This window comes from Lepidochelys kempii, chromosome 12 (genome assembly GCF_965140285.1).
Source record: "Lepidochelys kempii isolate rLepKem1 chromosome 12, rLepKem1.hap1, whole genome shotgun sequence".
Taxonomy (NCBI): domain Eukaryota; kingdom Metazoa; phylum Chordata; order Testudines; family Cheloniidae; genus Lepidochelys; species Lepidochelys kempii.
This window is the reverse complement of record NC_136391.1, coordinates 18,288,945-18,313,393: the sequence shown is the minus strand read 5'-3', so window position 1 is coordinate 18,313,393 and position 24,449 is coordinate 18,288,945. Positions and strand designations below refer to the sequence as shown.

General features: G+C 40.1%; 1 protein-coding gene across 6 annotated transcripts in view; it reads right to left on the bottom strand.

The window, feature by feature from the left end:
- The window catches only part of N4BP1 (NEDD4 binding protein 1), a 38,483-nt gene that overhangs the window by 9,644 nt on the left and 4,390 nt on the right, over positions 1–24,449 (bottom strand). For 5 of the 6 annotated variants that reach the window (XM_073307709.2, XM_073307704.2, XM_073307705.2 and 2 more), the window contains exon 2: positions 13,395–15,190. In XM_073307709.2, coding sequence (XP_073163810.1) covers positions 13,395–15,190 — 1,796 coding nt within the window. Of the gene's footprint in view, positions 1–13,394; positions 15,191–16,074; positions 16,158–24,449 lie in introns of all 6 variants that reach the window. The other variant, XM_073307708.1, reaches the window with a different exon arrangement.

Here is a 24,449-nt window from a genome sequence, read left to right as displayed (position 1 = left end):
CACTAACCCAGGAACCTATCCTTGCAACAAAGCCCGTTGCCAACTGTGCCCACATATCTATTCAGGGGACACCATCAAAGGGCCTAATAACATCAGCCATACTATCAAAGGCTCATTCACCTGCACATCCACCAATGTGATATGTGCCAGCAATGCCCCTCTGCCATGTACATTGGTCAAACTGGACAGTCTCTACGTAAAAGAATAAATGGACACAAATCAGATGTCAAGAATTATAACATTCATAAACCAGTCGGAGAACACTTCAATCTCTCTGGTCACTCGATTTCTGATCTCAAAGTGACTATCCTTCAACAAAAAAACTTCGAAAACAGATTCCAATGAGAGACTGCTGAATTGGAATTAATTTGCAAATTGGATACAATTAACTTAGGCTTGAATAGAAACTGGGAATGGTTGAGTCATTATAAAAAGTAACCTATTTCCCCTTGTTTATTATTTCGTCCCCCCCACCCCCACTGTTTCTCAGACGTTCTTGTTAAACCCTGGATTTGTGATGGAAATGGCCCGCCTTGATTATCATACACTTTGTAAGGAGAGTGATCACTTTAGGTAAGCTATTACCAACAGGAGATTGGGTTGGGGGGGGGAAGAAAACCTGGATTTGTGCTGGAAAGGGCCCACCTTGATTATCATACACATTGTAAGGAGAGTGATCACTTTAGATAAGCTATTACCAGCAGGAGAGTAGGGTGGGGGGAGAAAAAACCTTTTGTAGTGATAAACACCCATTTTTTCATGGTTTGTGTGTATAAAAACATCTTCTGTATTTTCTACAGTATGCATCCGATGAAGTGAGCTGTAGCTCACGAAAGCTTATGCTCAAATAAATTGGTTAGTCTCTAAGGTGCCACAAGTACTCCTTTTCTTTTTGCAAATACAGACTAACACGGCTGTTACTCTGAAATCTGAATAGAAAGGAGGGCAGCAGGTTTCAACACACATTTCATGTTTTCATATCAGGAAGATACCAAGAGAATGTAAAGTGATCTGCATAATGCAAGAACTAAACACACTGTAGATCATATATGCATTTCAGATCAGGGAGCTCAGAAATAAGGCAGTAGGCCTGCATTATTCAGTACTTTAGGATATGTCTACACTGCAATTGGGAGGTGTGATGCAGCACAGGTAGGCACACCTGAGCTAGCTTTGATCTAGTTATCTCACTAAAAATACCAGCGAAGCCATGGCAGCATGGGCGATGACATGGAGTAGCTGCCCGAATATATACTGAAAGTCCCAGAGGAGCTTCACACAAGTAGCTAGTGCCAACTTAGCTAATTTGTCACTAGATTTAGTGACTTTTTGGTTTCCCTAGTGAGAAAACAAGTGTCAAAGTGACCAGTGACAAATCTAGCGACTTTCACTGCCAATTACAGTGACATTCACAGAAAGAAGTCATCAATATGTATAGTCACAAAATCATTCACAAGCAGCTCAACAGTGTTAATAAAATCCATTCCATGCTGTTCTTACTACATTCTGTTGCACACCAGGTTAACAGCATTATGTCTCAATTGAGCATGTTCTCAGAAGAAATCACATTCCAGGGCTTCTTGGGCTGAGATCACTATAATCTGCAGGTGAGGAAAAGAAGTTTGTGGATGCTAATTAAATACTTTGCTAAAGCCAGGCACATTTTGGACAAAGCAGCACATTTGCCAGGGCTTATTTTTACCCAAATGTGTTCTTTCTTGCTGCTCTGTAATAGGTAGTACACCTTGTGATGCAGAGAAATATGACTAATGAAGCAGTATACTGGGTGGAGGAGGAAGGTTAGCCAGTGAGGAGAGCTGCAAGGATGGATGGTGGGGTGGGATGAAACAGGGACATGTGCCCCAATAGCACGGGGGAAGGAGAGGCACCGTGCCTCCAGTGATAAAGCCCTTACTACAGGATCAAAGGTGGAGCTAGCATGATTTAGGTTCCCCTTTACTTCTTTCCCTGGCTTGGCCTGGGATTAGCTGCCTAGCTGTTTTCAGAAATGAAACCCTGGAAGCAGGGGGAAGGGGTCCGGCGTGCGGATTTTTGTTTTTAAGTCTACTTTCTTGGCTCCCTGCAGCACTGAGCTCAGGTCAGAGGAATGCCCTCTTCCCCCTGGTTCTGGTCTCTCCCTTTCATTAACCTGTCGACTCTAATCCAGGCTGGCAAGAAAGGGAGGCTCAGCTGAAATTAACCAACCCCACCTAACCAGGACTGCAGTGTACAGAGCACTCTTCCCAATGAGCAGAGGGTTGCAGTTTCCTTCTCAATGAGCAGAGGGCGCCCTCCTGATGATGACAATGTACTGTTGTAGTTGCTTCTGGTGTGCAACACAACGTAGTAAAAAGAGCATGGAATGGATTTTATTAACACTATAGAGCTGCTTGTGAATGATTTTGTGACTATTTTCGCCTCTGTGTGTGTGTGTATTCTTGACTCCTTTTGAGTGCTTAAACAGCTCCATCTAGTGACTTTTCAGGGTTTGTCTGGGGACTTCCTGCTATGTGGAGTTGGCAACACTGCGCACTTCCATGGCTTCATTGCTATTTTTGGCAAGCTAGCTAGATCAAAGCTACCTTGGGTATGCTTGTGTGTATACTGTAATCACACCTCCCAGCTGCAGCATGGACATACCCTAAATGTTTTGAAGTCCACACTTATTCCTCAAACAGCTACTTTAGAGACTTTAGATCAACTAAATAACCAACTTCTAAAATACAATCTGCTAGCAGACATCCTAATTTAAATGTCTATACCACACTTTAATCCCCAGTAATATTTAACACCTCTTTTTTCTAAATTTCTTCCTTGCTTTATATTTTTGATGCCACCTACTTCAATCTGAGATCAGATTCTCTGAGTGGGGCTGGAGGGGGAGGGGAAGGAGAGACAGACCACTAATTATATTTGAACTGTAAATGAGAAACAATGTGGCCCCATTTATGTAACAGAACATGTTTGTGCAGCACTTTTTCCTGATAGAAATAGTACTGTGTATGCTTCACACAACAAACATCAATATTTAAATAAAGTAATGTAATTGTCATAGAGAGTTAACCCTCACAGAAAACCCTTACCTTCTACACCCTAATGTGCAACCTTTTTTTTTTTTAAAGAAACAAACAGCTATGCTTGATAATTTTAGCACTTGAATAGTCTTAGATGGCTTCTGACATTCAGATCTTTGCTACTGATGCTTGTTTAGCAGAAAACTCTGCCATCAAAAAACACATTAGTTCACATTATGACTGTATTTTTGTAAGAGGGCAATTTTTGTTTAGAAGAGTGTATAATTTGGAGGACACAGAGAAAGCAGCAGAACTGGCAGTGACTCCTAAAACTGTAAGTTATGCCTTTTCTGCAGTCTCTCTTATTGCAAGGCTTTAAGAAAAAAAAAAAAGTGACACAAATGAGTGATTTTGCCACCTGCATTTGAACAACAGACTTACAATCTCTCTCATGCAATCAAACTATGCAGGCAGAAGTCTTAGAGCAGCAGCGCTTGACCCACAAGACTCATGGACCTGGCGGGTAGGCAAAATGTGCAGTGATAAAGAGTGCGTCTTTCTTAAAGGTGATCTGCATGGGCAAAAAGAGGGGAGGTGCATTTTTGTTGCTTTATTATGTATAAATAAAGTAGGATTGGGGCAGAGGGTCTAAGGTTATCAATTTATAATTCATGGCAAGAGAAAACTGATAAAGAATTTAAACGGCTTGTGTTCTACCCCTTGCCCCACCTTGCATCTGTCTTGGCTGTTGAGACTGCTCTTCGACGCAGGGACAGTTGAGCACTGGATTTGTATAATGCCTCGCACAATGCTCCTGTCTCTCCCCCTTCATGTCCCCACTCTTAGTTGGGCCTTAGGCACTACTGTAATAAATAATAATAATGAAATAATGAAGCCTGAGTAAATGGGGCACTGCTAAACAAGCTGAACTGTGAAATGTGGTCCTTGAGCTAGGTAGGCCTTTAAAAGACAGCAAGTAATTGTTGTTAATGGATCATCTTAGGGCATGAGTACACTTGCAGATGTAGCGCGCTGGAAGTTAAACCAGCCTTCGGACTTGGCTACACTTGCGAGTTAGAGCGCATTAAACCAGTTCCGGGCACCCTAGCTCACTACCCGTCCACACTGGCAAGGCATGTAGCGCACTCTGACTCCACGGCTAGAACACTCCTGGTACTCCACCTTGGTGAGAAGATTAACGCTTGGTGCGCCTTGGCTGAAATGCCAGGCGTCAGTGTGAACAAGGTGTTGCATTACTGAGCTCTGATCAGCCTCCGGAAAGTCTCATAATCCCCTTAAGTCAAGCGGCAACTCTTCTCATTGTTTTGGAATCGCTGCAGGAATGTGGATATGCCCTTTGAAAGCTCCGTTTCTGACAGCCGGCATGCTTATCTGCTCCGAGACAAAGCAACCATTACTGTGGAATGCTGCGTGAGACAGAGAGAGAGAGAGAGAACGAACAAACGAACCAGGGAGGAGTGGGGGTCTGCTGCTTTCTGAACTTACAAGACAGCATACTGACATGCTCTCAGCCCCTCCAAACCCACTCTGCCCCCCACACACATACACACAACACACTCCCTGTCACACTCCACCCCCCCCCCATTTGAAAAGCATGTTGCAGCCACTTGCATGCTGGGACAGCTACCACAGTGCACTGCTTTCTGTGGCCTATACAAGAGATGCTAATGTGGCCACGCCAGTTCGCTTGTAGCTGTTAGTGTGGACAGACTGCAGCACTTTCCCTACTGCACTCTATGCAGGCTGGTTTAACTCAAAGCGCTCTACATCTGCAAGCGTTGCCATGCCCTTCGGAGACCACAACAGGGAAAACGCTGCCCTGTGTTTACACTGTCAGCTGCAAACGCACTGGCGTGGCCACATTAGCAGCTCTTGCGGCACTGTGGAGTCAGAGCGCTTTATGTCCCTTGCCAGTGTGGACGCATAAGGAGTTAGAATGCCCGGGGCTGCTTTAATGCGCTCTAACTTGCAAGTATAGCCAAGCCCTTATTCTCAGTTGCTCACCTCCTGTGGAATGCATCTGTTCCCCAACTTGGTCTATATTTACAACTGGGGTGGGGCCATAGCAAGGCAAGGTAGAGAAGATAATAAGCAGCATAACACAGCAGCAGCACAATGTCAGAGATAGCACTTGCTTTCTAGAACATGTAAGGTTTTTTCTTTTCTATAACTAAGCTAAGAGAAGCCAGCTTGGCTGGGCTTTTCCAAAGAATCCAGATGAGATGTTATTTTTTTATGCTGCTCTGATTTTTCTCTTATTTTAATAAATATTGTTTTAAGGGAGCTACTGTTGCATGGATGTTTCCCACAGTCTACCTGAAAGGCTCTCTCTTCACTAAGAAAAAAAGGTATGTTTTAAACACAAATTAGCTGGTAAAAGTAAACTCTAGGCTGATTGAAGTAACACTCCCATAGGGTTCACCCGAACCCAGTAACAAATGTTAAAACTACAGCTTGCCTAAACCAGGATTTTAGCACATTAACATGTCAGACACACACCTCTTTTCCCCCATATAGACATAACCTAAAAGAATAAAGTTCTTCAACCTCCCAGAAGGGGTACAAAAGGCAAAAGGTGTGTCTAGAGCCTGATGCCCACTTAGTTTCAGTTTAACAGGCATGGACAGAGATTTTCCCTCCCAAAGAGGTGTGTTGGATTGGGGGAGAAGGGGTGTGGGTGCATCTTAGGGTAGAAGCCAAAATGACATATGGAGGAGGCATGATTTGGCAGAGGTGCAAATGACAGTCTCAAAAAACCCACTTTAAAGTACATAGAAAGATGCAGATTTAAAGAAAACCAAAAAACCTCAGGCCTTTCCCATACACAACAACGCTGCAATAAACAAATCAAGAGCACAACCTTGACAAAAGATCAGGTGGTTACTCAGTAAAGCATTTAAACCACTTGATTCTGTTACTTCTAGTTAACTTTCCTCGCCCTCATGGTTTGTAATCAAAGTTTTCAGCTGACTGAACATGGAGGCAGGTGTCATTGTGAATAGGTTTAGGAAGAGCACACTACAGGGTATGTTAACAGGAGTTCTCAAACTTCACTGCACCGCGACCCCTTTCTGAGAACAAAAGTGACTACATAACCCCAGGAGGGGAGACCGAAGCCCGAGCTCACCCAAGACCCATCGCCCTGGGCAGGGGGGCCAAAGCCAAAACCCAAGCCCTGTCACCCAGGGCTGAAGCCCTTAAGTTTTGGCCCCAGGCAGTGCGGCGCGAGCTTTGGCTTTGGCCCCGGGCCCCAGCAAGTCTAACGCCAGCCCTGGCGACCCCATTACAATGGGGTTCCGACCCACAGTTTGAGAACGGCTAGTCTACATTGCAACTGGGAGCGAGCTTCCCACCCAGGATCCACAGACTTGTAGTGATGAGGCTCAGACTAGTGCACTAAAAATAGCTGTGTTGCTTTGATTTATGCCTGAGAACCTGAGCCACAATGTCTACATAGCTATTTTTTGCATGCTAGCACAAGCCCCACCACCACAAGTCTGTTCACCACAGTTGGGAGGCTTGCTCCCAGAGACAGTGTAGACATTCTGTAGGGGTTTGTCTTCACTGCAACCGCTATCTTGTTACTCTACTTGAGCTAGTCTAGCTCTAGTGAAAGCAACCATACTGCAAAACACTCAAAACAAAAACAAAAGCTGCCCAGAGCAATCGGATAAGTAGCACAGAGTGATTTGATTAATAGCTGATAAATTGTAATTACAGCTGCTGCATCCCCACAGCATTACTAAGGCCATGTCTACACTACCACTTATGTCAGCAAAACTTAGGTCACTCAGGAGGGTGAAAAAACACACCCCTGAGTGAGTTTCGCTGGCATAAGTGGTAGTGTGCACAGTGCTATGTTGGCGGAAGAGCTTCTTCTGCCGACATAGCTATTGCCGCTCATTGGGGGTGGTTTAATTATGTTGAAGGGAAAAGCTCTCTCCCATCGGCATAGAGTGGCCAGACGAGAGAACTTACAATGGCACAGCTGCTTTGGTACAGCTGTGCCATTGTAAGCTCTCTAGTGTAAATATAGCCTAAACTTGAGCATCAGAAAGCACACAGGCTTCAACCTATACCGCTCCCTCGACCAGCCAGCTAGCTTGAGCTTAAAGGATCACTTAGCTCAAGCTAGAGAGCTGTTTGTGTGGATGGGAGTTGGGTTAGCTCAAGTTGGGTTATAACCTGAGTTTTACCTCTAACAATGTAACAAAAACAAGCCCTAAGAGTAAGGGTAGTTATGGAACTGAAACTTTAGGCAATGGCTTAAGAACGCTTTAAGATATTTTCTTTTTAATTCACTGTCTGTTAGCTGAGTGGTCATTTCAGAGTTTTTACACCAAGCATAATGCATTCAGACATTTATTTTTTGACGTGTCCAATAACTTCATAAGTGCTAGGAAGAACAATGTATTATATCTTCTGAGAGAATTTTGAGTTCATACCATTACATAAAACCCTATTCTCTTTCTCCAGAAAAATGCTCCTTCTCTAAAAAGCAGAGATTAAAGAGGATGTGGTGGACTTGTTACTTTCTACATAACCCCATCAATTTGCATTTCTTTTCCATTAATACAAGTTTGGGAAATCAGTCTAAAAAGGTTAAGATAAATGATGACTCATAATTATGACTTGCAGTTTGCCTATTTGCTAAAGAACAAAATCTGAACAATGAGGAAATAGTTCATTTGTAAAGTTATTTACTGTAATAAAAGCACTGTACTTTTATTCAAGTAATGTCATACAGTTGTGGGTCATAGAGAATTTCCCCGTAAGAGCTACCAGGACTGCAACAGTCAAGTGACAGGAAGTGTTAATCAGGTACTTCAGTTAACCCTTATAATGCTGGCTTTTTCAAGACTGGTATCCAAATTAATTCTTCAGAGCAGTTGTTCCCAAACTTGTTCAGCTGCTTGTACAGGGAAAGCCCCTGGCGAGCTGGGCCAGTTTGTTTACCTGCCGCGTCCGCAGGTTCGGCAGATCGCGGCTCCCAGTGGCCACGGTTCGCTGCTCCAGGCTAATGGGAGCTGCTGGAAGCGGTGCCAGCCGAGGGGCTTTCCCTGCACAAGCGGCAGAACAAGTTTGGGAACCACTGCTTCAGAGGATATACCTATGGGTCCTTAAACTGAAGTTAGAATAATAGCTACCAAATTATCTCCTTTAGTTAATAACCATCATACTTTAAGGAAGGTAACACACTGTATTTGAAAGCTTCCTACATTATCTAACAATAGACTGGGTAAATTATTTATTTGGAACAAATGGTTAACTCACTTCATTGACCATTCATGATATTCCACAAGCAAAAAAGAGGCCGATTTCCTCAGATTCATTTACTCAAAAACTTGCTTTTCTGACTCCTTCTCCCTTTTTTGAAAATAATCTTTCTGGACTGATTACAAAGAGGTCCACGAGAGCATTAGTCAATCTTTGCTCTTCAAAATGCATTAGTTGTATTTGGCCAGTGAAAGTAAGATTTGTTCTCTGACTGCAAGAGTGTGCAACTACTTCCAGCATGAATACTTTACACCTGTGAATTTAAAGCTTGTCAGTGAAGTAGGTGCTCAGACATTATAGTGCTGGAGGCCACAAATACCTTTTTGAGATAAGGTACAATAAGAAACCTCAAGAATACTCAGAGATATACCAGAAAGCACTGAATCTCTGGCGCCAGGTAAGGTTCCAAGAGATGAGATATGAGGATAGCAGCCAGTTCTGGAAACACTCCCAGGCCTGCTCAACTATCGGAAAATATAAGTGGCCTGAAAAAGTCATCAGGCTAGAACTAGGGGAAAAAGAAAAAAAGAAATCTGTCACAAAGTAGATGGAATAAAAGGGGTGAAGGAAAAAGATCTGAGAGTTTTTGTAACACACTTAGTACTGTGACGTCTGAGCCACCTTGAAAGAACTTACACTTTTGGGAACGTACCTGTACTTCACTGGTTTTTATCACTAGTTAGACCATTTTTTAAACTATTTTTAAAATACTGTCAATAGACTAATAGGATGTCCTAACTAGAAAATATTGCACCCCCCAAGGTAACATCTCTCAGACGCCGAACAAATTAGTCCATAATATTTATGTTAGTAACCTATTTTAATCCTATTGAAGGCTAAAGAATCAGTCACTCTTTATTAATGTTTTGTATTCTACATTTCGCTCCAAACTGAAATACAGTTAAGAGCTACAATATGAACTCCTAAAGTAACATAATTTGTTGGGAATCTGACACATACCCCTAACTATAGTATTAACAGGTGTTGCTGTTTTAAGACAAATTGCTTTTTATTAATCTTTCTTCTGAGAAGCTATCAGGCTTTAGGATGATCTGTAGGAGTCCAAGGAACATCTGATGAGACCAGCACCTGTTGAGATCAAATTTCTGCCGAAAGCCCTAACTGATTTAACATCATGAAATTTCAACTCAACATCTAGAGATGCAGATTTTTTTTTTTTTAATTTTGAATTTCTTTCTTGGCTCTTTAACATCTATGCCATAAAGTTCTTCCTGAATAATGGAACTTTAGTACATGAATGTTTATTCACATTCAACAAAACAAAAACGTCCAGCTCAAAAGGGATATGAAGGATCTAGGCCAAGCTGTTGCTAAAATATCCAATGCAAGAAAGGTATCTTTCTTAAAGCCTTGAAGGAGTGAAATAAAGTTCAAATCTCCTATTCCCAGAAAAATAAGGGAAAAGCTACCTTTACAGTAGGTAAGTACACTCTGAAGATATGATTGGAAGTGGGAATACCTAGACTAATTGTGCAGTTTAACAAGAGACTTCAGAAACAACCATGATCTGCATCTGAACAGCAGAAAATAAGGTGACAATCTGCATAACCTCAAATATCTAAACTTGAAATATTCAATTTACAATACACTACAATAAATTTTGACTTTTTATAAGCCAGTATAAAGGCAAATGAGAGGAGATTTCAAAACCAGAAGCATGATGCACTACAAAATAATCCACAGTTAAGAGTTCCATAAGAATATATATATATAAAGTCATAAGTACTTTGTTTTACCAAAGATAGTTTTGTGCTAAATATTATTCTGTTGTATAGAAGCATTCATAACATCCTCTGCACCCTCACATTTTTTATGACTGAGCAAGCCTCTTTTCAAGTCCTTCATCCTTTTCACTGGATCTAGACGTTGATATCTATCAGCCTCTTCTAGAGTCGGAATGAAACTGAGGCTTGGAGGGTGATGATGTTGGGTTGGGTAAGGAGCTGGAGGAATCTGTGGAAGTTATGTCCTCCCTAACAATTAAGGGAATTTGTCCACCGTTTGTTAACAAGATTCACAATTTAGTGAATTATAGGTTGGGTGGTTAAATCCATGGCTGCTTCTAGATATACAAGATGTAGTAGTTAAGAGTCCATTTTTCTATCCTCATCTAGCCAAAAATTTGCAGTCTTTTTTTTTTAAACAATAATTTACGTATGCATGTATATACGTACAAATACATACATATTTACAGATACGGATAGGAAACTATATTCCAGCTTTGTAACAGCACAAAGAAACACTAAATGTTTCGGGCAGGAAATAAAGAATGCTGTAAATTGATATTGCAGGGAAAATCTACATATTTGAGAAATATTAAAGTAAAGTTCATTTGTTTAGGACACAGATTTAAAATAATTCTATTCAACAGCATCTTGTCTCTAATGGCTACAAGTGAATAAGACCTGCTGTATTTCTTATCCAGCTGAGAGCATTTCCTGCAGCGTATGATACGCAGCACTCTGGCCTACTCTCTGAAGTGTCCCATTCAAACACTGACCTCAATCACCACCTGAAGTTTCATGGCTTTAATATCACTTCAATTAGTATTTCCTGCTTTTAAAGCAATATATTTAAAATACCTGGTCTGTTTTAAAGGAGGACATGAAGTCTAGCTATAAGGAGTAAATTAATCCAGAGAGGGTTTTGTTTGGTTGGTTTGGTTTTATTTTTGCTGTAAGTAATCAACTTGTACTTTTTGCTTGTGAGTTTTAAGATGGAGACACACTTATTTTCATATTAGACAGTTTCTCTGTTCTCATTGCAGAGGAACTCAAAGCACTACAGGTTTACTTCTTATCTTAGCATTAGCCAGTGGAGCAACAGGAAGCTCAATTGGTCTATTCCTGGAAAACAGCACTTCTCCCAAAAAAGAAATGAAATGTTTCTAGATATCACACTTTCACATTCCATTGTTGTGAAGAATTCTAAAGCAAGTATTCACTCTACTACTCATTTGCTTGCAAACTCCATAGTTTGAGATGCAGGAGATCAACTAAAGGAGAGGTCAATTCAGAAGTCTATATTCAGGGCTCGTCTATACTTACAGCTAAATCAGAACTGCTGTAATGGAAGACAAGCTAAGTTGATGGGACAGCGCTGTCCTGTCAACGTCTGTACTCCACCTCCGTGAGAGGCGGAAGGTAAGTTAGCTGAAGAGCATCTCCTGTCAACACACTGTGGTACAGGCACTGATGTAAATTGACCTAAGTTATGTCGACTTCAGTTACACAACTTACATAACGAAGTAGCGTAACTTAGGCTGACTTACAGCTTTAGTGTAGACCAGCCCTCAGTCTCACTCTTAACAAGTATAGGTAAAAATTGCGAACACATAAAATTAGTATAACTGAAAGGTAACAGTCTATTTTCAGTAAGTTTATTTTGTTTACTGTGTCTTTCACTGTTTTCTCTGTTTGTTAGTCTTTCACACAGCACCCAGTAGATGTCAAACAAAATACACAACCCCCCTTAGTTTGTCAACTTTTTTGGGGGCAGAGACTACTTTTATTGCATGCTTGCACAGCGTCTAGCAAAGTGGGGCCCTGATCCTTGGTCACATGGGGGTACCAATGCACTATAAATACTTTTAGAGACAGGAAAATGTTACTAAAAAAAAAAGCAAAAATTGGCAAGACAACTTCAGGCAAATGTAAAAAGCCAACCCTTTTTTACTCAATTTTTTTTAATAATTAGATTTTAACGTGATGCTTATCCTGAACTTCATTGATAATTTATAAAATATTCTCGCTGTTCAAACATTACATTCTTACTGTAATTATTTTTGTTTTCATCTGTTAAGAAGATGCTCATTAGTTGTCTGCCAGAACACTAAATGTCAGGTTACTCTTTATTTGTAAGTTTCGATCATACAATTTTATTATGCTATAATATTAGGTTAGAGCTCACTGCTGAATTCTCTTTCTGAATTTAAGTGGGGATGCGCTTCAAAGACTGCATACTGATAAATTAAAGCAGTTGATTTAAAAAGTGCACATATTAGACTGTGTTTGACAGTTGCTTAATAAAAAACCCTGTTGATTTAATAAATGCAAACTGAATTACCTTCAGAAAGGATCTCTTCTCTCCCTTGCCCTATCTGATTTTAGTTTTCTATATTACAAAACAATGTTCAAAAGAATTCCATATCATATTAATATATATATATTCTTATGTAAACATATGAAGTGTGTATTTGATCGTTTACAATCATGTCTATTAATGTGTTTGTGCACAAATATGAAATTTAAGAAATTAAATCACGGGACACCTGTTGTATGTTTTCAGGACTCTCCTCAGTTCTTGCCAAGATGTAGAAGTCAAATCTTTAAGGGTATCACAGAATAACATTTAAAATATATGAACTTAGAATTGGGACAATTAGGCTAAATATAGTTTCTCAACTATTAGTATGTACTACTTAATTTTTCAATTGACTTACAAATATTAAAACTTATAGTTAAAAACTCGCACCTATTTTATCAAATACTAAACACATTAAGCTTTAGTAAATAGAAGGTAGCTCTATTTAGCATAAGGTCAAAGTCCTCCCCTCCTCCCCAAACCCACACATTCTTCTCTGGGAATTGCTTCACCCATGACAGAAATGGGACTGCTATTCTTATACCATCCACATCAGCACAGTATTTGAGCATCATCTCCCAGGTATGTATCTAGAAGAATTTCTAAAGCACCTAAGTGGAACATGGCAACCATTAAACAGTAACACCATACATGTTTTTAACAGAAACTGGAGAATACAGGTATTAAACTAGGATTTCTTCTACAGTTTAAATAGGCAATTAAATGAGGTTCATGTTGCTCATCTAGCTTTCAATGGACAGAAGTCACCACTATACACCCTACCAAATTAGCCCATTACTACAAGATTGGTGGGGAACTGTGTTGGAGTAGTAAATTAATAGCTGGTCATATGGAGGCCAGTTAACAAGAATTTTTGACAAGAAAAGCTTTTATACCCAGGCTGTGCTCGCTCTTCCCAGTTTCACTCTGAAATTCACTGACACTTAATAAAAAGTAGCGCAAACTAGCAATACTTACGAAATTGCAACGTTGCTTCCATCTATAATGATGTGTTTTAAATATGCTCTCCCAGGTTCATTTTTCAACTCCAGATTGTACGGCTTTTTCAGAGAATCCATAAACCTTTGAACCCCAGTAACTGAGGCATCTGTATGATGACTGTATGGTCCCACTGTCCTCCTCTCTTGATTTGGCACATGCAGTTGGGACGGAAACACAGAAGTTGGAAGAGGACGTTCAGTAGGTTTTGGGATATCAACAGACGGTTGGTGGAGGAGTCTAAACTGTGAAGGATTGCAATGTCCTAGTCTCTCCACATGAACAGGTTCATTATTTTGTGTATTCGAGGGCCCTGCAGATTTTTGCTGAACTACAGTTTCAGTCTGAACTGATGCATGCTCTTGGTCTGAGCTCCCTCTTGCTACAAAGTCAACATCTTTTAGTGCTCCATATTTCTTTAATTCTTGTGCAGTGTTAAAAGACAGTATGAGACCATCAGTTTCTACATCATTTGTCCTGGAACTGTGACTCTGATCAGAAGAATTCAAATGTACTTGTTTACAATGCTCTGTTGACTTTTTAGTGGAAGGAAGAGCAGTTTTATTTTTATAGTCTGTCACATGCATTTTGTCTTCTGCCCGGAGCTGTGCACGTGGTGAATTCGATCTTTTTTGTTTTACATTTTTTGTCTCCTTTAAAGTCTGACTGGGATTAAGTTGATTTTTACTGATAGAACCTCTATCTTTCAGAGTCGGTGAAAGATCTGCATTACGACCTGAATGCACACTTACGGTTCGAGATATCTGCGCTGACTGTTCCTTTTCCTTCTGAAGCTTTGTACTTTCCTTTTCTATTGCTTCCAGGAGCATTAATGGTTCCATTGATTGTCCCAGTTCACTAATAACTTTCTCTACAATTTTTTGGGAATATCCCATGGTCCTGAAAAAGTTTACAAGAATCTTGTATTCCATTTCCTCACTAATTTCATCACAGTCTGTAATAGAGAAGCGTGGATCATCCGACTCACTGCAGCTATCAGAAATCAGATCAATAACTGCACCCCTATCTGGATCTTTACTGCATGGTGTAGGCCTGACCTCCTGATCACTTTCTAATGAAAACTGTTTCTTAGGAAGCCTTTCCTCAGCATCAGAACACCTCCTTTTACATGACTGTCTCTCTTTGGAAACGGATGCCTCAAGTGGAGTCACACCATTTATAGGAACAAAACACCTTCCTGGTGCATTGGAAAACACCGTGTCCATTTGTTTTGTAAGCTCCGTTACAGGGGTTCCAGCTTGTTTTCTTGCTTCCTCCCCAATTGTTTTTCCATCTCCACTCATTACAGTTAGTTTTGGGGTTTTGTCCTGTGAAAACTCTGGTGTGCTTTCAGAATCTGCAGTAAGATCTATAATATTGCCATCTGTTTCACAACAATCACTTTGTGTAAGATTCAGAAGTTCTCTTTTAAGCGAGCTAGGCAAGATCAACAAGTCCATTGTATATTTATCTGCATGTGCTTCCACAAATTTTTTAAACTGCTTTTTTATGTTTGATTCCTTGTCACTTAACAAGCCTTCATTGTTTTCAAAGAGCATCACAAACTGCTGAATATGACTTCTAGCCATCACAACAGCCTCTGCACCACCCTTAATACTAAGTAATCCTATTTCCTGCACTGTTATATCAGCACAGGTATCCTGAATAAGACAGTTAAGAAACAGGCTCTGTGCTCCAACAAAAATGCAGTGCATGTCCTTTGGATAATGTTCCTTTTCTTCTAGTTCAGGTTCACAGAGTCCCTTAATATACTCCTATAAAGGGGTGGGGGCAGGGGGGAGGAGGAGAGAAGAGAGAGAGAGCATAATGAACAACTTTTTACAAATCAGAAGTGTCTATACAATGTCAATTTTTGTTTAGGCCAATGATAAGCCACTATAACAGACAGTGAAGCCAGTTTATTATGATGTATGAAGTTATTAAGTAGAGGAAGATATCCAAGATAAGTGTAAACATTGCATTTCAAATGTCTGTTATTGGTTTCCCAGGAGACTATAGTTCCCAAACTGTGGGGTGTGCCCCTAGGAGGAATGTTCGGTGGGGGGGGTGACATAGAGGGGCCCAGGCCAGCCCTGGCCATGGCTCCATCCTCAGCCCCACTCCTGGACCCAGACCAACCCCTCAGCAGCCCTGCTCCCAGCCCTGGCTGCAGGGGGGGAGGGGATGGACAGGGGTAAGGAGGTGCGCGACCCTTAAAAGTTTGGGTATCACTGGTCTAAGATTTATCAAAGTGATAAGTTTTGCACAGAAGCATTTACATGCATAGAAAGTGCGGCTATCAATGTTTCTAGACCTGCCTCAAAACCCTGAAATCTATGCCAAGTTAAAATAGTTATTCCCAATATTCATACAATACATAATTAGTTTTTATTTTCTTTTGGGATACAGATTGCTGAATGTATACATTGTAAGAACAGAAACAGTTTTGATTTATTATGGTTGGCTGTGCTATCAGCTAACTCATTTGAAACAAACATTGATTTCTTATGTTTTGTAAGCCAGGACAAAACTATTATATCTGATAAAATTAATGGCCTGATTTTCAGAGTTGCTGAGCACTCCTGAACTACCATTGAGCTGAAGTTGACATGATCATTTAATGATTCTCTAAAAAAGACAATATAAGGATGTATTTTACCAATATTAGTCAGAGAAGAGACGTGCTCTTCTGAAGTTGACTCAAACAATGTCATAAGGTAATTCTGGTTCACAAAGAAAATGCTGGAACAAAAAAACAAAATGGTTTGCACAAGACTATTTTCAAGGGTTGTTCTTACGGCAATTTCCCTATAGTTATGAATAATAAATCAAGTACATCTGTGACATGCAGTCCTGCAAGGTGGTCTGATATAACTAATATGTCCCAGTGTCAGCTATAAAGATATTCTGCAGAAAATTGATGCTGAAATGATGCATGTTTTTACCGGAGGGGTGAGGTTTAGCCTACAAATTTATCTCTGTTTAAAAGATTACCGTGTTCCAACACCAAAATTGAAGAAAATTAACAATTGATTTAAAAATATTGTAATAGGTATAACTAGTAATATTAGGAATTTGTTACAGTTATATTTAATCCTAGCACTGGTTAATTATTCACTCAAGATCAGTATTTAAACATCAGAATGCATACATCAAGCTACAAAAACATTTTTAACATAAAGCTAGTTTCAGTACCAATCCTAATAAAGGTAGTTATTTCCTTTAAGAAACCAACCAAATACACCCCATCCTGGTATCCAGATGCCAACAATTATAGATTCTTCCATTATCTGCATAAAGTATTCATTATATTATTTTAAACTGCAACTCCATTAGTCAGTCACGTATTTAAAACAGGTAGTTATACTCAAAGAAAGCCATACACACACAAAAAATCATCCACACTTTTTATAATTCAGTTTTAAAGAATAAGATTCTAAAAGGACAGATTCTGGTAGGAAATGGAAGAGTGATTGAATGACAGAATTCCAGAATCAAATAATTTCTATATCTAAACAGGGAAAACAAGAAAAGTTTTTCCAAGTATGTTTGTTCCTTTACAGACATGTTTCTGTTGTCATCACAATATAGGTGGCACAACTAGTAACACTATAGATAGGCAAACACTTTCCAAAGCTTTGTTTTCAGTTGCTTTTAACTTTGCCAAACTAATAATTTGGGCTGAAGTTTTCCATACCAGCTGTCTGTCTCTAGATTAATTTTTTTTGGAAAGTTTCAGCTAACGTAGTTCAGCCATCTCTGAGAATGAGGTTAGGGAAAATTATATTTTGGCTATTTAAAAAAAAATCCTATAATTATTTCACTGAGATGATCTAGTGCCTCCATATTTTGGAGTAGGGACTTGAAATTTGGAGGGAGGATTGTTCTGATATCAGGGATGTAATTTTCATGAAAATTCACCCAAATCTGGCCAAGCTATACATTTCAAAAAAACACACAAAAAAAAACAACAACCCAAAACCCGGTTTGCACATGCTCAGTAGAAACCTGTTAGAACTGGCAGCTAAGTTCTCTGAAGTCCATGTGCACTGAGCAGGCTTCATCCTCAGTTCCTATATACAGACCTGAAAAGATTTGTGCTTGTCCTACACAGCAACTGAATACTCCATTCCAGGGCTGTAGGGGCAGAGCAGGATTTTCCCTGTAAATACTCCTCCCCTATGCCAGGGGCTATTGCTATGGCAGACAATGGAACCAAGAGCAATCAGAACATCTCTCAATGCTCTCACTCAGACAGCAAGGTGAAGGAGGAGAGCAGCTTGACTTGAATACAGAGGGATTGAAGAATGGGGGGGGGGGTAGGGGAGATGGGATGGAGAAAAAAAAAGAGACAGGAGAAGGTGGGGGGGGGTAGGGGGGATGGGATGGAGGAAAAAAAAAAGAGACAGGAGAAGGTATCAGGATGAAGACCAGGGAGAGGAAAAAGGGAAACAGTTAAGATAAAGGGACACAGGCAGAAGCTGAGGGAGGGAGATGGGGACAGGGGAAGGACAGGGCAAAAGTCAGGCACAGGGTGGTAGAATGGGCAAGAGGGGACAGGGCAGAGGAATCTAAGCACAGAGTGCTGAACACAAAACTTTAATGGTTTTTTCACAGGTTTTTCTGGATATAATTCTGTTTCAGAAAAATGAATGACATCCATTAAAGAGGCAATGGGGGAGAGAAGAGCTACAAAGAGCTCTCAAAAGCTTGTCTCTTTCACCAACAAAAGTTGGTCCAATAAAAGATATTACCTCACCCACCCTTGTGTCTCTCATAGCCTGGGACCAACATGGCTACAACACCTCTGCAAATGACAGCCATTAAAGTTAGTTTTAAATCTTACAGTGGCAATAAAGCAAGTCTCACAATGGACTGACAAACCTTTATTTTTGTATTGCTTAAAAAAAAAAGTACCTTGCATTAACCTTCCCAGCGTAGCTGGGTGTTTTGCAATGTCGGTTTTAAAGAATGAAGCAATACAGTAAATTTTTGCATTTCTCTTTTCTCTTCAGACAATAAGGGTATGAATCAAAGTGGTGACATGTCTAATTAATTCTCTATCTTCCACAGAGATGTTTAAATATAATTTCTATGTATTTGTTTCTTTCTTGTACATAGTTATCTTTCCTTTTTTCAGCCAGTGCACAACCCAGGCCTCTACTATACTGATCTTGGCTTTTGTGGATCCCTACCTAGTCTTGAGCTATATTTCATGCTAATAATTAGCACTAAAGATAGACATTTATCTTATTTCACAGCAGTGGTTCTCAAAACCATTTAATAAGAAAAGCCTTACCCTTCCATTTTCCACAGACCACCTCTTTTAACCTCCCATGTTGGATCATATTAAAGAAGTTCTGTATTAAAATCACAAATGAGTTTGATTCCCCATAGTTTAAATTCCAGGGTATTACTAATTAAGAAGTTTCTTGGTTTTTGGTACTGTTTCTCTCCCTCTATGTGTGAAACTTGCAAGCTGCTAATTGTGTTAGTACATTCTAAGACAGTCTGTTCTCAAAGCAATTCTTTGTAACTACTCACAACTACTCACACAGAGAGAGACTCAAAGCAATACTCTAACAACAGAAACAGTACCCAGAGACTCCCCGCCCTTTTGTTGTATTCATCTCGCTTTGTTAACAATTGTGATTAAAATAGAGATAGAGGATGTATGTGGATGGATGCTTGGTGTGGATAATAACCGAATGATCAAGGAGGTGCCAGCCTAAGAATCCAGTGTCCATCGGCCGAAGAAGGCGTCAAGTGGAAATAACCAGAGGACCCCCTGGAGGACAGACTGGAATCCACCCAACAGCCTCAAGAATGGGAGAACCAAAGAACAAGATAACATCTGGCAGCACGGAGCCGTCAAGAATGTGCCATCTGCTGATTGATTCAGCAACAGCATGATGAAGCAATTCCCATAGACTGGCATAGAAAGAAATTCCTATAAAAATGGACTCTAGAACCTGAGAACTTTGGGGTCTGATTCTGCAAACCAACTTCCAGGAGCATGAGATGAGCATCTGACAAGGCCCTGCTCCCTCTTCATGTCCAGGCTGGTAACTATGATAACAACCTTGCAGAACGTGTGTGTGTGTGTGTGTGTGTGTGTGTGTGTGTGTGTGTGTGTGTGTGTGTGTGTGTGTGTGTGTGTGTGTGTGTGTGTGTGTGTAAATATGAAACTGAATGGCATGTTATAGCTATAACTAACTGCTTACTATGATTTTTTCTGTATTCACAATAAATGTGGCATTTTGCCTTTTCCCCTTTAATAAGATCCTGCTCGTTTTTATTTTATCAGTATAACACCCAAACTACAATTGCCTGATTTTTCAAAACATTTAATATTGCACACCACTAAGAAAAGTGAGGATCAGTTTTAGAGAATTGGCGTTCAAGCCATTTTCTTAAACATCCATAATTAGAGCTGTGGTTACGGATGATAACCTGTAAAATAGTGCTTAATAGAGAGCCAGAGGAGGTGAGCATGTCCACTGACATCTTCAGAAAAGCACGTCTAATTTTCAACTTACCACATCTTTCAAAATAAAAGTGAAAGTGCTCATGTACAAAATTAGTTTTAGTATCCAGATAGTCATAGTAAACACCACAGTTGCATCTATTGCTGGAGATAAATGATTTTTCGCATCTCTTCCTCCTTGCTACAATTCTTGCATAGCTTGGAAAGTCTGGACAAGAATTTAGACAACCTTGTTCTAAATATGTAAAAGCCACCAAGGAAAGCCTTCTGTTTCTACAGTTAACGTTCTATCATGCCAGGAAGCCAGTTTCTAAACTACTGAAGTCAGCATACCTGCAGGCTTCGAAACATCATGTATTAACTCTACACATTAACATGATTAATAGTATTCCACCAAGATTCAAATCAACAACCTCCAGCTTTAAAGCTACATCATGTAACTGGAACAAAATATATTGGCAATTCAGTCTGCAGCAGCATTAGCATTGGTAATTTTAAAGGCCACTTGTGATTTATTGGTTTGCAACACTCTTACAACAAAACAAGAAACAAATAAAAAGAGCAAACACCCAACCAATTTTGTTCTCTATCTCCACTTTGGAAAAAACTGTCTTTTGAATGGAACGGAAAATAAGTATTATGTGATGAACAGTGTAACTGCCTTGTGCCATCTTTGATTCTCATCAACACGGTTTTAAGGATTGGATGTTGTAAGACTACACAGTAGTACAAACTGCTGCTGTAACATAAGCTAAAGGAGGCAAGTAGTTTTTCTGGCCTGCACAAAAAAAAAGAGTCCCCTCCCCCGTAAAAATATTAATAAAATGGCAATGAAAGTGAGATATTCAGTATCTGGAAAGATTCTTAAAAGTCATATAAAGTAGAGAAAATGCTTTCTGAAGTGACTTTACTGCTTGTGATTGACAGACCTGGAGCCTGAAGTTCTTTGTTTTTAGTAAGGCAATGGCAATGCACAATTAGAATCATAGAATCATAGAATATCAGGGTTGGAAGGGACCCCAGAAGGTCATCTAGTCCAACCCCCTGCTCAAAGCAGGACCAATTCCCAGTTAAATCATCCCAGCCAGGGCTTTGTCAAGCCTGACCTTAAAAACCTCTAAGGAAGGAGATTCTACCACCTCCCTAGGTAACGCATTCCAGTGTTTCACCACCCTCTTAGTGAAAAAGTTTTTCCTAATATCCAATCTAAACCTCCCCCACTGCAACTTGAGACCATTACTCCTCGTTCTGTCATCTGCTACCATTGAGAACAGTCTAGAGCCATCCTCTTTGGAACCCCCTTTCAGGTAGTTGAAAGCAGCTATCAAATCCCCCCTCATTCTTCTCTTCTGCAGGCTAAACAATCCCAGCTCCCTCAGCCTCTCCTCATAACTCATGTGTTCCAGTCCCCTAATCATTTTTGTTGCCCTTCGCTGGACTCTCTCCAATTTATCCACATCCTTCTTGAAGTGTGGGGCCCAAAACTGGACACAGTACTCCAGATGAGGCCTCACCAATGTCGAATAGAGGGGAACGATCACGTCCCTTGATCTGCTCGCTATGCCCCTACTTATACATCCCAAAATGCCATTGGCCTTCTTGGCAACAAGGGCACACTGCTGACTCATATCCAGCTTCTCGTCCACTGTCACCCCTAGGTCCTTTTCTGCAGAACTGCTGCCTAGCCATTCGGTCCCTAGTCTGTAGCTGTGCATTGGGTTCTTCCGTCCTAAGTGCAGGACCCTGCACTTATCCTTATTGAACCTCATCAGATTCCTTTTGGCCCAATCTTCCAATTGGTCTAGGTCCTTCTGTATCCTATCCCTCCCCTCCAGCGTATCTACCACTCCTCCCAGTTTAGTATCATCCGCAAATTTGCTGAGAGTGCAATCCACACCATCCTCCAGATCATTTATGAAGATAAATTACGCACACTGCCCAGCCAATATCCTTTCAAATCTTGACTTGGAGGGATCTACAAGGCTCACTCAGATACTTGGCTTCTCACTGAGACTGTCAACATCTGTGTTGATTATAACCACTAACTCATTCCACACATGTTTCAGAGTAGCAGCTGTGTTAGTCTGTATCCGCAAAAAGAAAACGAGTACTTTTTGGCACCTCAGAGACTAACAAATTTGAGCATAAGCTTTCGTGAGCTACAGCTCACTTCATTGGATGCCATCAAACAGTAACTTTTGTTATCACCCACCTGGGCTACGTTCTGTTATCCATTTCCAATTTTTAAGTCATCTGATCAAATAAATAATTTTCAGGTCAGTTATTTAATGGATACTGTAAATATTATGCAAAATGTAAGTCATTTCTGATTATACTAGCAAACTGTGATTGGGTTTACAATTTGAAGTATTTAATAATCATTGTTTTATTCTACATTTTTGCTCTATCCAAGTTGTTGCAGAAGACTATCATAGTTGAACTCTTAACATTTTATTCCCTGATTCGTTTTACCATGAAACTAAAATGAGCAGATATATTCAAACTTACATTACCTAGTAGTCAGGCAGTGTATCAGAGCTAAAACTCTATGCATTACTCACTTTGTGTGCACAGTATCTATGTATAGTCTACTCATAAAGTTCATGATCAATGGGTAAACTCAGCATTTGGGTTGAGAAGAGTCCTTCCTCTATCATTTTTTGCAATATATGTTACTCAGAATTGAGCAAAACATTTAATGGGTTTTCATTGCAGCTCAGCTTTCCTTAACCAAAAGTATTTCTGTTACTATACCTATAAATCTCAGCAACATATCAATTAGTCATGAATACAGTTCTTAACACTAGACACTTCCACCTATAATGAGCTGGTCAAATTCTTCCAAAACAAACTAAAGTGCTCTCTCTTTTAAATATAAATGGCAGATTCTTTACATGGACTCCATGAACTAGGAGGTACAAATTAATTTTCAATAGTTACAGCTAATAATAATTGAAAATCAATACCATCACCTCTGTGGCTGCGTCTATACTAGCATGTCAAGTTTTTCCAAGAAATTTTTTTATTAAAGTTAATGTTTAAAATCAAATTTACACAAGTTAAGAGGGAAGGTACTGTACATTTGGGGTCGGGCTTGGGTTATGGGGGATTGCAAGTATTGGTTACAAGTTTCACGAGGTACATACATATCCCATTAACCAGCACAGATCCAGACTGGGGTGTAGGAGTTTTTAAAGCATCACTGGATAAGTGGGTTCGGGTACGCCACCCATGGAATGTATTAAGAGTCCAAGTCAGTATTGGTGTAGAGAATAAGTACATGGGTGGGGTGCGTCCCTCAGTTCATCAGGGAAGGAAGTGGGTTATTTCCCTGGTCGGTGTTCTCAGTTACTCAACCAGGTACTGGCAATGTCCTGTGATGTGTTCCGTGTAGATGTCTCTGGACCACCTGATGGTGTCGGACACAATGAACTGTCTCAAGAGCCAGGCGTAGCGGCCACCGACTCCGCACGCTCTCAGTACCGGCTTGTTGTGGGGGTCCCATGCGCCCAGGGCTATGAGGTCCAGATCCACGCCCTGGTCGTGGGAGCCCAGGGAGCCACTGAGGTAAGTGGCGACATCCTGCTTGGAGGAGGCCCTGGTGATGCGTTTTCTGGCCACATCCTGTATGGCTTCCTCCGTGATGCTTCTCATTGTCGGGTCCAGGCATATCAGTGTCCACCAGATGACAGAGTTTTAACCACTGTGTCATCTAATCCTGCCTAGAGCAGATCTAGGCAACTTTGTGGTTAAAATGCTGACAATTTGTTGCCTCAGTTAAAGAAAGAATTAAAAGGTCATATAACACCCAGAACCTCAACTGGCACTTTTTTTGGTAGTTTCCATAGAGAAGCCAAGGATTTATTTGGAGCAGTGATATTCAGACTGAGGTTTGAGAGTCACAAATGGCTCTTTGCAGCACATATTAAAACACGGCGTGATTTAATTATTAACCTAAATTATTAACCAATCAGGATGCTTTTACTATGTTATTAACCAGTTGTAGTTGATAAAAATAATAATACATGATCAGTCATTTTGCTGTGAGAATAATATAAACTAAATATTTCCCTGTCATACTGTTTAAATATGAATATATAATACTATAGTAAATGAAAGGAAGAATTCACACTACCCAATTCATTTGGGTAATGTTGATGGCTAATTTGGTTCCTGAACCACTGAGGTCCGAGTATCACTGCTTTTGAGGTATAAAGTAGTGGATAATTATCATGCTCAAAGTGAAGGCACATTAGAGGACCATTGGCTTTTCCCCTGCATGTGTTTTATTTACAGAATAAGTAACTAGAGCAGTTAAATTTCTAGTGTTATAACTAGCACATTTACAAGCACAACAAATTATTTTTTTCTTGAAAGCAGTTTTTACAGAATGACTAGCTCATCCACAATGTTCAAAGAAAACTCAATTTTTCTGAAAACACATGGGACAATGCGATGCTGATCCTGTTAGGGTTCCTGTTATATAAAAAAATAGTAAAAACATTAAGCTTCTGAGAGTTGGTGGCTTTTTCAATCTATAAATCATT